The sequence below is a fragment of the Manis javanica genome, chromosome 8 (assembly GCF_040802235.1).
Source record: "Manis javanica isolate MJ-LG chromosome 8, MJ_LKY, whole genome shotgun sequence".
Lineage (NCBI taxonomy): Eukaryota > Metazoa > Chordata > Mammalia > Pholidota > Manidae > Manis > Manis javanica.
Genome location: NC_133163.1, coordinates 27,375,172 through 27,391,865, shown reverse-complemented (window position 1 = coordinate 27,391,865; position 16,694 = coordinate 27,375,172). Strand labels below are relative to the sequence as shown.

At 37.0% G+C, this 16,694-nt stretch overlaps 1 protein-coding gene across 4 annotated transcripts in view; it reads left to right on the top strand.

The window, feature by feature from the left end:
* LIN52 (lin-52 DREAM MuvB core complex component) overlaps positions 1–16,694 on the top strand; it is a 165,392-nt gene that overhangs the window by 115,670 nt on the left and 33,028 nt on the right. Inside the window, exon 6 of one of the 4 annotated variants that reach the window (XM_073242133.1) lies at positions 13,305–16,691. The exons of the other annotated variants lie outside the window; for them this stretch is intronic. Within the exon in view, the coding sequence (XP_073098234.1) occupies positions 13,305–13,336 (32 nt within the window). The 3' untranslated portion in view covers positions 13,337–16,691. Of the gene's footprint in view, positions 1–13,304; positions 16,692–16,694 lie in introns of those variants that run through there. 4 annotated transcript variants of the gene reach the window in all.

Sequence of the window (16,694 nt, the reverse complement as noted above, 5' to 3'; positions counted from 1 at the left end):
AATCTGGCCTGAAGTCAGACACCAATAGTCTATGGGGTTGGTCAGTTCACCTATGGATGGTACTGCAGCTTTTAAATGAGAAGCCACGTAAAGGAGCTTTGAGCCCTGTGGATATGCTCACACACCTTGCTGCCTCTCCTATACAATTGTACATCCAAACCAAAGAAGAGCTATTGAAGCCAGGATATGGCCAGCAGAGTAACATCCTGCTGCCAGCCCCTACTGCATTAAGCCCTGGAGACACTGTTGAATGGACCTGGCCCTGGACATTTCCACACATGGACCAGCGATGGCTGGCTCTTCTGGCACCTTGGGGAAAGCCTTGGAAGCTGGCCTCATGTGTATTCCTGGAGTAACAGCTGAATGGTTCCCAAAGGTCACTGTAGTGTACCCAAAACGTCCAGGAGGTAAGAGCATCTCGCAGGGAATTTTTTTATATTCATGGCCAGTGCATGTACCTCCCATAGCTCTATATATCGACCCATCTATAACTCCCACAGGAAGGGGGATGAAAATCTGGCAATACTAGACCAGGACGAGATCCCATTCCTGCCACTGTTTTATCACAAGACCACTCTTTTGCATGTATCCTACCTGATGGACAAGATTTTCTTATGCTGGTGTCATTAAAACATGTATCTTATCGCCCTCAAGGTTATTTTCTCCTACAGTCCTTGTGGCCTGAATGCACCCCCTGGCTGCAGCTGCCACATGATGATTGCTCTGAACCCTCAGCTACTGCCTGCCTATGGAATGGATGAGCTATGGACTTAATCTGCATAAGACTTTGAACCTAGCTGAATCCTCCGGTTTGAGGATTGTCATAATTTTATTGCTGTTGCTATTGTTATGTCATTAGTCTGGTCACAGTGCTCTAGTTTTCTCGCCCAGGGACCATTGTGGAAGAAGCTGAACAAGTAGATTGTGAGGCGACATTTCTGGAGGGGTAGCTTGTGGGTAGAATTGTAACATTTCCAGAATATCTCACCTGGCTTTAGTGCGTTTGCATATCCTCAGGGATGGAGAGAAATTCATCTCCATATCAATGGGTAATTACCTGGGCAACCGAGGGTGTGTCTAAACATGAGAGCTTAAAGGGAGGGGCTGGTTTGCTTGCTTGCTTGCTTCTTCAGGAGCAGAGAGAGATGGCCCTGGACTGCAGTTTGTAAGCAATAAACAGATTTTAAACTTTATTTCTCCCTTTGACCGATTTCAGTTTTTAGAGGTGTTTTGCCCTGGGATCTCCTCTCCCCGGACTTACAATCCCAAATAGCCAAAGCAATCCTGAGAAAGAAGAACAAAGCTAGGGTGATTACTCTCCCTGACTTCAAGCTTTACTACAAAGCTACAGTAACCAAAACAGTATGGTACTGGCACAAGAACAGACCCATAGACAGAGTAGAAAGTCCAGATCAGATATAAACCCATGCATGTATGGTCAATTAATATAAGATAAAGAAGCCACGAATATGCAGTAGGGAAAAGACAATCTCTTCAATAACTGGTATTGGAAAAACTGAACAGCTACATGTAAGAGAATGAAACTAGATTACTGTCTAATTCCATATACAAAAGTAAACTTGGAATAGACCAAAGACCTGTATGTAAGATATGAAAGCATAAGACTCTTAGAAGGAAACATAAGCAAAAGTCTCTTGAACATAAAAGTATGAGTAATTTTTTCCTGGATATATCTCCTCAGGCCAGGGAAACAAAAAAAAATGAACAAGTGGGACAACATCAAACTAAAAAGCTTCTGTACAGCAAAGAACACCATCAGCAGAACGAAAAGGCAGTCTGTAGTATAGGAGAATATATTCATAAATGACTCATCCAGTAAGGGGTTAGCATGCAAAATGTATAAAGAACTTATATGCCTCAATACCCCAAAAAACAAATAACCTGATTAAAAAAATGGGCAGAGGACCTGGACACATTTTCTCCAAAGAAGAAATACAGATGGCCAGCAGGCACATGAAAAGATGCTCCACATTGCTAATCATCAGGAAAATGCAAATTAAAACCACAGTGGGATATCACCTCACACCAGTTAGAGTGGCCACTATACAAAAGACAAGAAGTAACAAGTGTTGCAAGGATGTGGAGAAATGGGGAACCCTCCTGCACTGTTGGTGGGAATGTAAATTGGTGCAGCCACTGTGGAAAGCAGTATGGAGAGGTTCCTCAAAAAGCAAAAAATAAAACTACCATACAAACCAGTAATTTTACTTCTAGGAATTTCCTTGAAGAAAACAAAATCCCTTATTTGAGAAGATATATGCACCCCTATGATTATCACCACATTATATACAATAGCCAAGATATGAAAGCAATCTAAGTGTCCATCAATAAATGAATGAATAAAGAAGATGTGATACATATGCACAATGGAATATTATTCAGCCATAAAAAAATAAAGAAATCCTGCCATTTGCAACAACATGGATGGACTTCAAGGGTATTATGCTAATTGAAATAACCCAGGTGGAGAAGACAAATGCCATATGATTTCACTTATTGGTAGAATATAGAAAGAAAGCAAAACAGCAGTGGACTCATAGACACTGGGAAGTAACTAGTGGTTACCATGGGGGAGGGGTTGAAGTGGGTGGGTTGGGAGGGTGAGGGGGATAAAGGGGCCCAAAAATTCTCAGCATAATATGAGTTGGTCACAGGGATAGTAGTACAGCATGGAGAATATAGTCTAATTCTGTGACATATTCCTATGTTCACATATGGTAACCACACTATGAGGTGAGGATTTATAATATGGGAAACTGTTGAACCACTGTGTTGTACATTTGAAACCCATATAAGATTATATATTGATACTTCAATAAAAACTAAATTCAAAAAATAATAGGACCCCTTTATAAAGTCAGAGCTAGATTACTAGGGACTTTTAATAAGTAGTCTTTATTAAAATAAACTTTGAAGCAAATTATGAAAACTAACTTTTAAGTGTGTCTACCTTCCCCTCAAAGTGAAATTTAATCAGGTATGTTTGGTTACAGGAATGCTCGTTTATTGGAATCAACATGAATATAGAGGGGAAAACTGATTTAAGATTTGGCTGTTTCATGGAATTAAGTCAGGTTGCTCTTAAAAACCCAAGGATTTTTAACTTATTAAGATAGCACCCTCCAGCCTGGACTTTATAAATCATTTCTTTCAAATAGAATATAAAAGAATTTAGATAAAGCTTTTTAAGTAAAATCATGGTAGATGTCTATGATTTTTGCATATCTTGTGAAAATTTCAATCTTGAGAAGAAACTAGACTTAGGAGCAAACCTCTTGACTTAATTGTGGTTTGGTTGTTGATTGCCACAGCTTTTGCTTGACATAACATGATGATGAGTAGTTATAATTGGCTTGGTTTCTGCCAAATTTTGGATAGGCCAAATTCATTATTTGTCTAATTTCTCAAGAGCAGGGCCATGTCTTACAGTACTTTTTTGTCCACAAGAACCCCCAAACAGTGCTGGGAATTAAGCAGATACTTAGGACTTGTCTTAAGATCTATTTCCTAATGTTCACTTGCATTTTATACCAGTGGCCTAGTGCGAAGATTTTTAAAAGGATCTGTCTTCACCTTGCCTGAGTGTTCCTTGATAGAACCTTCCTAAAGCCTTAGTTCAGATATCACCCCTTTACCTGGCCATCCAGCCCAAACCTTCTGCAGATGTAATGTTTTTGTACTCCTCTTACAGTTTTGATGATATTGTTTAATATATTTTTCCAGACTGTCTTCTGCCAAGATTATCAAGGTTAGTGGTTTTCAGACTCAGCATGCATCAGGATCACCTGAGGGGCTTTTTTTAAAACATGGATTCTTGGGCCAACCTCTAGAGTTTCTGATTCGGTCAATCTGGAATAGAGGCTTGAGAATTTGTATGTCTAACAAGTTTCCAAAATGATGCCTATGTAGTTGGTCCAGGGACTTTGAGAACCACTGACATTGGTTATAAGTTCTAACTAACCTACCTGAAAGACCTCTAGTATCTTGAAATAGGATCTATTCCTGATCTCCCAACACAGCCCTCTCTTGTAGGTCTTAGGGGAAAAAAAGTAATCCATAATTGCAAAGTTCTCTACAAGTATCTACACAGAACACAAGCTGTTGATGAGCAAACTTCAGTGTCCAAAGGAGGGTAGAGGGGTTTTCCAGGGAAGATTAGTGGCTCTCTTCTGTACATATAAAAACTTGACTAGCTGATGAAACTAGTTTAGAATGCTACCGCTTGTTGCTTTTGAGGCCAGTGGCCTAGCATCTATAAAATGCTTCCTTTCAATTTCACCTCTGTATTGGTTTGAATACAAATAAAATTAATGAAGAAAATTGTTAATTTAATTTCTAAGCATTATAGTAAATGTTTATATTATAGTAAATAACCTGATTAATAAGATTTCCCCATATTGATTACCCACAAATTATCTTTAAGATCCTAAATTATGGTCTGTACTGTCAGTGTTTTTTCATTCAATACATGTTTATTGTATGATAACTATGTACAGGTTAAGCTCTAGAGTTTCAGTGATGTGTACTATTAGACACAGTGGAATACAATGTTCTGTCTGAGGATTTTTTGTGTTTTAATTATTTTCAGCTAATAGTACATGAATATTATAAATAAGATTATTCAGAAACATCAAAACTGGATATTCTGTTGGAAGCAAACCCCAAGAAAAACAGAGGGATAACTAGCTTTTATTTCTAATCTCAAGGAAAATAGCCACTACCATATAACTTCCCAAGTAGATGTGTCATTCAGTCAGAGCTTACCTGATTGTGTTGTGGTTTTAAAGGAAATTCATAATCGAGTGAAGACAGTACTTGTTGAATCTTTGTACTACTACATGATTTTAGAGCAAAACAATTTTTTTAAATTAAGGCTTACTGAATAGTTACTGTGTGTTGTGCATTTTTCCCAAGTCCATTAGGGAAGTTATCTTTAAAAGTCTCTTCCATTTATGAATTTGTTGTCTGGTCAAGTTGAGAACATTAACCATATGTACATATAACCACAGTGCAATTAAACAATTAAAAACCAAATTATCAGCTAAAACAAGTAATTCTTTAAATTGGATAAATCAGCATCTATGAAGTACTGTAGAAGAATGTTCAAAGTGAAGTAGGGTTAACGAGGTCATCATTTTTATACACAGGTTTTGATAGTGAGGGCAAACTAGTTGAAATTAAGCTGGACTACTAAAAATTTAGATTAAGCTCTTCCTTTTTGTGACCTGTTAGCTATTGAACTGGCCTACACCTCAAAGTTAGTCTTGCTACCAACCTCTAAAGTGTGTTTTGAGAAGATTCAGTACATGAGTAACCAATGACTTATTCTCTCCACCTCCCAGAGAATTCTGTAGAAGCAAGATGTTGAACCAGAGAGCTTCCCTGATAGCTGTTTTATTGATAAATTGAAAATTGTGCTCTTAGATTTGTCAAGTTATGATTTCTTAAATAAGAAAGAAAGGTATGAAGGTAGCAGTTCCTTATTTCTGGACTTAACCTGAGTTAGATTTGGTAGACTTAAAAATATATATAATCTGCTTTTGATTGTCTGGTCATGTGTAATTTGTTCCCCTACAAAGAATTTAATGATGGAAATAAACATTCATGACATGAAGAGTCACCCCCTTTCTAAAGTTTTTCCTGTCCTTCCATTTTCAAGCCATCTGCAGGATTAATTATCCCTGTCTCTGTCCCCTGTCCTACTTTTAATTGTACTATGATATGTAATGATAATGAGAAAAGGCCATATTTCCAGAGAAATATTTGGTGAAGTTTTTTTTATTATGGAGATTTTTCAAACATGTGCTAAAGTAGAGAGAGTGTTTTAAGTATGCCCACAGACCCCTCCCCAGCTTCAGTCAACTTTCTACCATTCTTGTTTTATCTCCATCCCCTTATATCACACTTTTTGTTGTGGTTGTGTTGTTGGCTGGAGTATTTTAAAGCAAATCCTAGTACCATTTCACTCAAATACTTTAGTATGTATCTTAACCAAGGCGGCCTTTTTTTTAAAAAACCATCATTATTACACCAAACAAAATAAAATAATTCCTTAGTAGCATCTAATGGTTCATGCCCAGTTTGGCTCAAAATAATGTTTTCTACAATTGGTTGCTATGAATCAGGATGGACAAGGTGCACACATTGCATCTGGCTTGAATCTCCAGTCTGTAAATCTGCTCTCTAACCCACTCCCTAATTCCTCCAGGCTTTTACCCCCATGCTCTTTAGTTATTAAAGAAACCGGGTTGCTTGTCCTGCAGGATTTTTGAATGATTGTATCCTGATTGGACCATTCCACATGACTCTTTTCCCCCGAATTTCCGATAATCTGATAGAGTAAGAGAATGAATTGGATTTGGATTCAGTCTTTTTGGCAAGAACACTTCCAAAATCATGCTGCATACTTGCTGTTGCTTCACATCAGGAAACACGTAGCCTCTGTTTGTTCCAGTTTCAGTGAAGGTCAGTGGGGTTAGGTGGTATCAGTCTGATCCTTTTCATAATAATAATAATGATAATTAGTATTATTCTAATAAATCAATAACTATTTGGTTTCTCTGAAATACATTCCAAAGAGGAAAGGCAGGGAAAGTGCTATATTTTCCCCCTATTTATTTATCAATTTTCAGAACATGAAATGAGGTGGCTTAACTGAGGGTTTTTAAGAATTCTGTAGATATTCAATGTGTTTCAATTTGCTATAGCCATTATTCTTTTTGACATTCAAAATTGTCCCAAATTTAGTTAGTGGACACCTGTTCGGTTGACTCCCATCGCTTGCTGTGACCTTAGTAATCTGGGGTAACTTCCTTGCTTTCAGCATGTCAAGATATCCCTGGTCCATTTACCTCTGCAGGCATGGAGTCTCATCCATTTCTCCAAGAAACACTATTTTTTAGTAGAAGTCTAAGTACTAATAGTATTCATTGTCACTTAACTGTTACTGCTTCTTGGCCTTTTCCATAGACAAGGTTGGTAAATAATTACTTTTTTTAAAAAAAAGAGAAGAAATTATATTTGACCAATACACCCAACCCAATTAAAGATGTTAAAGGGTTTTTATTTAATATATTTGATTTTATAATGACATCTCTTTTCTCTTATGCTGAAACTCTTGTTTCCTGATAACTAACATAAGTATTTGTTTTAACCTACAGTAAAGCTAGCATCAAAAGAACTAACTACATGTAACAACACTGCAGTTTAGATTTCTCTGTGCTTCCTTTATATCCTTAGGGTATATATACTTGTGGGGATGTGTAGTCAAAATATGTCTTTTTTAATTATTTAAGTTTTTGTAATGTGCATAGATTTTATAGATTGAAGTTATTTCTAATTTATTTCAGTTTTAGAGATTGCTTTGATTATTTAATGAATTTGTTTTTTAATGTATAAAATATTTATATGTTGTCCCAAAATAAAATGTATAAAACATTGTACAAAGTGTCTACCTTCTACCTCTATCCCTTCCCCATCTCTTTTCCCTGCCCTAGGTAACCATCTTTATTAGTAAACACTGATACCACACTTTATCCTTCAATTGTTTCTTTTGAAAAGTAAGTAAATGTACATATGTATTTCATTCTTGTCCTAATTCTCCACATGAAGTAATATACTTTACACAATCTTCTGCACGTTGGCATTTTTTTCACTTACAGTGTGTTCTGGAGATCTCTCCATAGCAGAATATAGGTATCAGGTATCTTTTTCATTCCTTTTTGCAGCTGAACAGTAATCCATAATAAAGAGCCCCTCCCTAACATTTATGTTGTTTACAATCTTTAGTTACTAAAATTGTGCTGAAATGAATAAGCATTAAAAAAAACCCTGTTTAATATTTTTGTTGGCATATCTCTGGGCTCACTTCCTAGAGCAAAATTGCTGGTTAAAGGGTAAAATGCATATGTAATTTTACTAGAACAAAACTTTCTTATGTGTACTGTTTAAGAATTGTCTTTCGTCTTATATGAATAAATTATTAGATATGTATATAGATATAAGTAGATCTATATTATTGAGCACCTAGTATGTGCCTGATATTGTTCTACTTGCTGGGGATACAGCAGGAGGTTCTATAGAACTTCACAGAGCATGAAGGTAAATTGGCAAAGTTAATTTCAGATTTTGTTAAGTGCTATGGAGGAAGTAAATGGGTTGATATAAAAGAGAGTAACTAAGAGATAACACTTTGGATGGAGTTGCCAGGGAAGGACTCTCAGAAAAGATGACATTTGAGCTAAGACATGAAAATAAAATGATTAACATGACAAAAATGATTAATGCTAGCATTTGTTGACTTCCTACTAAATGCCAGGCAGTGTAAAGGATTATCATACATTATTTTATCTCACAAGACTGCAAAGTCTTTTTTTTTACTAAGGTATCATTGATATACACTGTTAAGAAGGTTTCACAAGAAAAACAATGTGGTTATTGCATTCACCCTTATTATCGAGTCCCTCCTCATACCCCATTGCACTCACTGTCCATCAGTATAGTAAGATGCCACAGATTCCCTATTTGTCTTCTCTGAGCTGCACTATGTTCCCCATGACCCTACACACACACCAATCATGATATCCCACAATCTCCTTCTCCCTCCCTCCCCACCGCCCTCCCCCACCCATCCCCTTTGGTAACCACTAGTCCGTCCTTGGAGTCTGAGTAAAATTCTTGGGTAAAATGATATTTCTATTTTTAGTTTTTTGAGGAACCTCCATATTGCTTTCCACAGTGGTTGAACTAATTTACATTCCCGCCAGCAGTTTAGGAGGGTTCCCCTTTCTCTGCATCCTGGCCGGCATTTGTTGTTAGTCTGTTCTATGTTAGCCGTCCTAACTGGTGTGAGGTGATACCTCATTTGCTTTTAATTTGCATTTTTCTGATAATTAGCGATGTGGAGCATCTTTTCATGTGCCTGTTGGCACATGAATTTCTATTTTGGAGAAGTGTCTGTTCATATCCTCTGCCCAATTTTTAATAGGGTTATTTGCTTTTTGGGTGTTGAGGTATGTGAGTTCTTTATATATTTTGGATGTTAACCCCTTATCAGATATGTCATTTACAAATATATTCTCCCATACTGTAGGATGCCTTTTTGTTCTGCTGATGGTGTCCTTTGCTGTACAGAAGCTTTTTAGCTTGATATAGCCCCATTTGTTCATATTTTATTTTGTTTCCCTTGCCCAAGGAGATGCGTTCAGGAAAAAGTTGCTCATGTTTATATTCAAGGGATTTTTCCCTGTGTTTTCTCTAAAAGTTTTATGGCTTCATGACTTACATTCAGATCTTTGATCCATTTTGAGTTTACTTTTGTGTATGGGGTTAGACAATAATTCATGTTCATTCTCTTATGTGTAGCTGTCCCGTTTTGCCAACACCAGTTGTTAAAGAGGCTGTCATTTCCCTGTTGTATATCCATGGCTCCTTTATCACATATTAACTGACCATATATGCTTGCGTTTATACTGGACTCTCTAGTCTGTTCCACTGGTCTATAGGTCTGGTCTTTTGCCAGTACCAAATTGTCTTGATTACTTTGGCTTTGTAGTAGAACTTGAAGTTGGGGAGCGTAATTCCCACACACACACACTTTATTCTTCCTTCTCAGGATTGCTTTGGCTATTCAGGGTCTTTTGTGGTTCCATATGAATTTTAGAACTATTTGCTCTAGTTCGTAAGAATGCTGTTGGTATTTTGATAGGGATTGCATTGAATCTGTAGATTGCTTTAGGCAGGATGGCCATTTTGACAATATTAATTCTTCCTATCCATGAGCATGGGATGTGTTTCCATTAATTGGTATCTTCTTTAATTTATCTCATGAGTGTCTTGTAGTTTTCAGAGTATAGGTCTTTCACTTCCTTGGTTAGGTTTATTGCTAGATATTTTATTCTTTTTGATGCAATTGTGAATGGAATTGTTTTCCTGATTTCTCTTTCTGCTAGTTCATCATTAGTGTATAGGAATGCAACAGATTTCTGTGTATTAATTTTATATCCTGCAACTTTGCTGAATTCAGATATTCTAGTAGTTTTAGAGTGGAGTCTTTAGGGTTTTTTATGTACAATATCATGTCATCTGCAAACAGGGACAGTTTAACTTCTTCCTTGCCAATCTTGATGCCTTTTATTTCTTTGTGCTGTCTGATTGCCATGGCTAGGACCTCCAGTACTATGTTGAATATAAAAGTGGGAGAGTGAGCATCCTTGTCTTGTTCCCAATCTTAAAGGAAAAGCTTTCAGCTTCTCGCTGTTATGTATACTGTTGGCTGTGGGTTTGTCATATATGGTCTTTATTATGTTGACGTACTTGCCCTCTATACCCATTTTGTTGAGAGTTTTTATCATGAATGGATGTTGAATTTTGTTGAATGCTTTTTCATCATCTATGGAGATGATCATGTGGTTTTTGTCCTTTTTGTTGATGTGGTGGATGATGTTGATGGATTTTCAAATGTTGTGCCATCTTGCATCCCTGGAATAAATCCTATTTGATCATGATGGATGATCTTATTGATGTATTTTTGAATTTGGTTTGCTAATATTTTGTTGAGTATTTTTGCATCTGTGTTCATCGGGGATATTGGTCTGTAATTTTCTTTTTTTGTGGTGTCTTTGCCTGGTTTTGGTATTAGAGTGATGCTTGCCTCGTAGAATGAGTTTGGGAGTATTCCCTCCTTTTCTACTTTTTCGAAAACTTTAAGGAGGATGGGTATTAGGTCTTCACTAAATGTTTAATAAAATTCAGCAGTGAAACCATCTGGTCCAGGGGTTTTGTTCTTCATTAGTTTTTGATTACCAATTCAATTACATTGCTGGTAATTGGTCTATTTAGATTTTCTGTTTCTTCCTGGGTCAGCCTTGGATGGTTGTATTTTTCTAGAAAGTTGTCCATTTCTTCTAGGATGCAAAGTCTATTCTATAGTTCTTAGTTTACAAATGAGAAGACTCATGCATAGAAAAGTAATTACTTGCTCAAGACCTTGAAGTTTGGAAATGGGGTCTGGTATTTGAATCAAATCTAGACCTAATTCCAAACCCAGATATTACATTTCCTCTCTTTACCAGAAAGAGAGCAGAGAATACTGAGTTAATGTAGTAAATGGTTCAGACTCTTGTTTTAACCTGGCAGAAATACAGTTATTTGGGGTTTTTTTTTCCTCTTAAAGCACTATTCACATTTATTAGTGAATGATTGATTCCATGTTCAGAATACATATGCTTGTTTTATTTGGGAATATTTGTTATATAAGAAAATAGACCTTCCACGGGGAAGACAGTGTAGCTCAGAGAGGACAAATAGGGACTCTGTGGCATCTTACTACACTGATGAACAGTGACTGCAATGGGGTATGGGAGGAGACTCAATAACAAGGGTGAATGGAATAACCATATTGTTTTTCTTGTGAAAGTTCATAAGAGTGTATATCAGTGATACCTTAATAAAAACAAAAAAGAAAACAGACCTTGTTGTCCAAACTAAGTGAAGCAATTTCAGTATTTGTTTTTATTATTTTCAATTTAATGATGGTTCTATGTTGAAAATAATATAGCAAAAATACCCCCCAGATATTTCTGGCCTATTAAAATGATATACCTTTTAGTATCCTGTTTACTTACTTCACAAATACTTATCAAAATCTATACACAAGATACTTTACAAGTATCTATTTGAGGTTCAAAATTGAAGTAGTGGAAACATTGTTCAAGATTCTGTAAATAGACATAAAGTTAATCTTACAAGGATTTTTTTTTTCTTTTACTAATACTTACTGAGCACTAAATATATTAAGTTTTACAACAACTCAGTCAGGTAAGTACTGATCCCCATTTTACAAGAAGGAACTGAGACATAGCTACTTCATTTACCAAGATCACCATCTAATAAGTAATAGATTCAGACCTAAGATTCAAATCCTATGCAATCGTAGGTTTTCTATCATAAGTATTAAAAAGGTCATATTAAACAATAAGAAAGTAGGGAAACATTATTATATTTTCCTTGGTAGTGAGCTAAAATAAAGTCCATACGGTTGTCCAATGAGTGAAGATTCATAGACATTTTCTTTGGTGTCTTACCCTAGAACTAATGTTAAAACCCAGATTCTAGTTTTACAACCAAGGCAAACTCTAACAATATTAAAATCAATGATATTATTCCCTGGCTTAAAAAAAATTATCCAGTAGCTATGAGAATGCTTGAGGTATGAAGACAGCATCTTAAATCTCTATGCAAGTCATACACAAAGTGTTACTGCTGTGAAAAAATAGTGGCGTGAATAATACCTGCTCACAGCCCCAGACACTTGATGTATCTTGGGCCTCAGTGTTTGCTGGATTTTGCAATTTCATGAGCAAGATTTGTATTTTTTCAAAGCTCTGTATTTCTGTGTTCCACATGATGTAAAATCTGTATTCTTAGATTATAGAGTTCCATTAAAAAAATAAATAATCTCAGCCCCTCCTCCTCCCACTCCCCCTCCCCGCACACTCATTTTGTGTAATATGGTAATGATATCACCATCGCAGTAATTACGGGTCATCTTCATTTCTTTCATCTCTGCCTGTTCTGATGGCTTCATTCCTTTGATGGAAAAGATTTGGCTCTGGGTGCTATGATTATTTTGTTAAGCGTTATTCGAATAGACAGGAGTGAGAGAAATTAATCAATCCAAATGCAATTAGCATCATGTTTAACCCAGTGATGGACATCTCAAGGTGAAACAGCTAGGGGAGTTTCAGACATTATTATTCAATCCAGTGGTTCTTATCTAAATTATAATCAAGAGAGGTTTTTATTGGCTTCTCAGTGTGAAGATGTAACTCTTTCCCTGCCCTGGGGGTCAAGAAGACTGGGCCTTCATTCTTGGTAGACTTTAGTTACTGCCAGTACCTTGAAAGTGGGGATTTTCCAAGCAGGAAAGTTGTCTTAATATTCAAGTGATTTGAAATGTATCTATACTGTAATCCTGATCTGATTTTCCTGAGAGTGGAATATAGCCTATGGATAAATCACAAAATATTTTGTACTGATCCAGTCACTTTGACTAGTTGTGCTGTCTTAACCTTACATGATAGGCTATTGCTGTCACACTGTGGATGAAGAAATTAACACTGGGAAGCTACTAGTCTTTAATCATAATAAGGGTTTCACTAGGATGTATTACTGTTTAAAGGCCCTGAAGCATGAATGTTCTGCACAAATTTATGAGTATTTAATAAAAGTTCTCATCCCAAGAGTATTAATCCATTGCTTTGACCTCATTGCTTCTCATTCAGTCAAGCTTAACATTAAAAAGGGGACCAAGTGAAACTTCAGTAGGCCTGTGAAGCCCTCTGAAAAGGAAACAAAATATACAGTAAGTTGTTCTCATTTCTTGAACACAGTCCTTTAGAGTTTTTTTGTTGTTGTTGTTTCGGTTTGTTTTGTAGTAGGGAGAGGATTGATAAGAAGGATTGAATATTTGAAATCTAGGCTTGTGTTGCTTTTACTAGAGGGCAGGAGGACAAGGAGAGCTGATGGAGAAACACAGGCTTTCACCCGAATACAACATTTGTCAGATGCCTGACAATCAGGGTTCTTATATTTCTGCTCTCAATCTTCAGGCATCATGGTAGACACCTCCCATATTTTATGTTCTTCTTGATGTCTTATATTCTCAGAATAAATCTGTCAGCTGGATATTTCTGTCTTTTTTTTTCTTGCTATGAAAAGCCGTTAAAATTATTTTCCATATTGAAACTGTCCAAATATGTTTACCTGTAGAGCCCTGACTTCTCTTTTTCATATTACTTCTTGGATACAGCATTCTCGGAAATGGGTCTTAGTATGAATTGAAGAATGTTTGATATAAAATTATCTTTCTCTGAATTTACTGGAGGGAACGCTGTTCTTAGCTACTCCACCCTTTTGGAAGAAAAAGTCCTGTAGAAAGACAAGAAACCCAATTTAGAAAGAATCTGGAAAGTATGCTTCAAAAAGGCTTTTTTGAGAATTCTGAGGATAAAGATTTTGATAGTGATAGTTTTGTCACAGATATCACATCCAAACCATTCTTTTCTCAGGCATATACTTCAGTCTCCTTTTTGAATTATGCTCAGAGAACTTGAGGCAAAAGCCTCAAGGCTGTTCTGCTTGCCTTCAAATGCTACTTTCACGTGTTTTAGAGAAAAATGAGATTTCTACCAAAGACTCTTACTTGTGTGAACTCTCCCACAAGAGTGGATTGAGAATGGTCAGCAGACCTTACTACAATTACACCACCTTCTGAAGGACACCAAATGTCAAATGAGGCTCCAAGAGACCCCTCCTCACCGAGTGACACCGTGCTCAGTTCATAGCACCTCTGCTCTTGACAGTGGCACCAGCGCCAGCTGCTCTCACACTGGAGGCATTAAAAAGTGCTTAGGCCTTGACTTGAATTATCGATCACTTACTGGTACGTTTTGTGCAGAGGTCTGAACTGGAGCATGGTACAGAATCTCAGTCTGACAGACTGTCCTGGAACTGCTCTGCTCTTTCTGGCTCTGTGCCTGAGTGACAGGAAAACTTGCCACATTCCTGTGAAAGAGAAGTCAGCATTATAAATCACATTGGTTCCTTTTTGTTCTCTACTAATACACCAAATGCCTGTGAACAGCCAGCTCCATCTCAAAGGCCACTTTTAATTCAGTTGAATCTTCTCTAATATCTGGTACATGGTAGGCACTCCATGTGACTAACTTAACTATTCATCCATGCCCTTCATGCTTCCCTTCTGTATAGTGCACACTGATGACAAGGAGATCCCTCTTTGTCAGAGTTATTGGAATGTATTCATCAAAACCATAATTATAACAATTAGCATCATTTCTACAAAACATCTTTTAGGAAGCTAATTAAATAATAACCTTTTAGCACGTTGATTTAAACTAAACTAACTAGGATTTTATGTGTTCCTTTTTGCTAGAAGCAGCTGCTGGTATGATTAAGGAAGAAAGTTGCCTCTAATACCCAGCATCACTCAGCAGGCTTCATCCTTCAGAGTATACGTGTTACACAGATAGCACATCATATATGTTTCTGTTTGTTTTGCATTTGAGGTCTTTCAAAAAATAAATAGCTCAGCCTCCTTTTTCCCATTCCTGGTGCTGCTTGTGTGCTCATTCAGTGCAGACCTGGTACCTTTTTGGTGAAGTGGCAGCTGAGGAGACTCCAGTGTTCAAAAAACAGTCACGTTGATTTGAAGGTGACAGGGCAGGCAAGCTAGTTCATCTGTGGACTAGATCATCTTAAACTGTGGTGCAGTTTAAGATCAGGAGGTATGTACCACCTAGTAAATTAATGAAGGCCTTTTGTAAACAACAAGGCAGATGAGATTCCAGTTGGAGCAGCAGCCGATTCATGACACAGACACACCTGCACTGTTGGAAATGGAGTTTAAAGATACAGTTCATGCATGCTGGCAGCAGACATTGTTCACTACAAGGGGACCTGCTTTTTACTACGGAACTTGGTTCCCACAGACCAAGAATACATTTCCAGTTAGGAAACTGCAGATTGGTTCCACCACATCCCCAACTACTGCAGTATGGGATTCTCTGTTCTTGCATGTTCCCCTTCCCCATTCTGTGATTACACATAAAGCAATGGGTATCTATGTAAGCGTATTGCCTTTTTTTTTTTAAATAAATGACCAATGCTATGTTTAGATCAATACCAATGCTATGTTTAGATGACACAAAATTCCAGGTCTGTGAGCCCGTCTCCATTAGTGGCAAGCTTATCTTTCATGTTAGTTTAAGTTATTTTGCTCTCAGTATTTAGCAGAAAATCCTTGCCTACTTTATTCAGTTGAAGAATTTTAAAGTTTTTCATTTATCACCGTAAAACCAAGGACAATTTTGGAACTTTTTTATACATAGCTGTCAGATGTACAGCAATCTGTCTTTAAGTAGGGATAAATTACTCTGAAAGGAATCAATCCTAGGTAGTTTTCTCATCAAATGTCTCATTGCTTAAACTTCTTGTTTGAAATGGAAGAAAGAGTTGGTTATACAGTGGCTAGCATTGACTGAATGCCTTTGTGACCTTTTGATTAACCTCACCTTGAACAGATGCGGAAACTGAGACTCAGATGACTTGGCTGACGCGCCAACAGTGGTCCAGGGTTAGTGTAGGAGCAAGGGTTCCAATCCAAGCCTTAAAAGAGCCCTGCTCTGTTCATGATATTATGCTGTCTTTCTTATTTCCTACCACTCATGTTAGAATCTCCTAACAACAGTCTACTGTTGCTCTATGAGATGTGAGAGAACTAGTGGAAAGTAACTCTTCTCCACCTTGCTAATGTCTTTAAATATGTTGAAGCACAGAAATATTTAAAGTAGTTTGCATTGGAATTGAAAACTAAACATGAGTTTCTTCTGTTTCATTAAAAAGTTACTTAACCTTTACATTGTTCCCCACATTAAAGGAGAGCAGAATTTTACCAGGCAATTGCCTCGAAGTTATAATCTGGAAACTTTCAGTAATGAAACCCATATGTCATGAGTAAAAGGTACAATGTCCTGGCATAGAGGGCTGGTCTCATGAGAGATTCTGCACCCAATCTCGTTAACCAGGATGCCTCTGGTAATCCCTCATCCCCTCACTGGTGAGAAATCAATCTGTACCACTGTATCTTTTTCAAC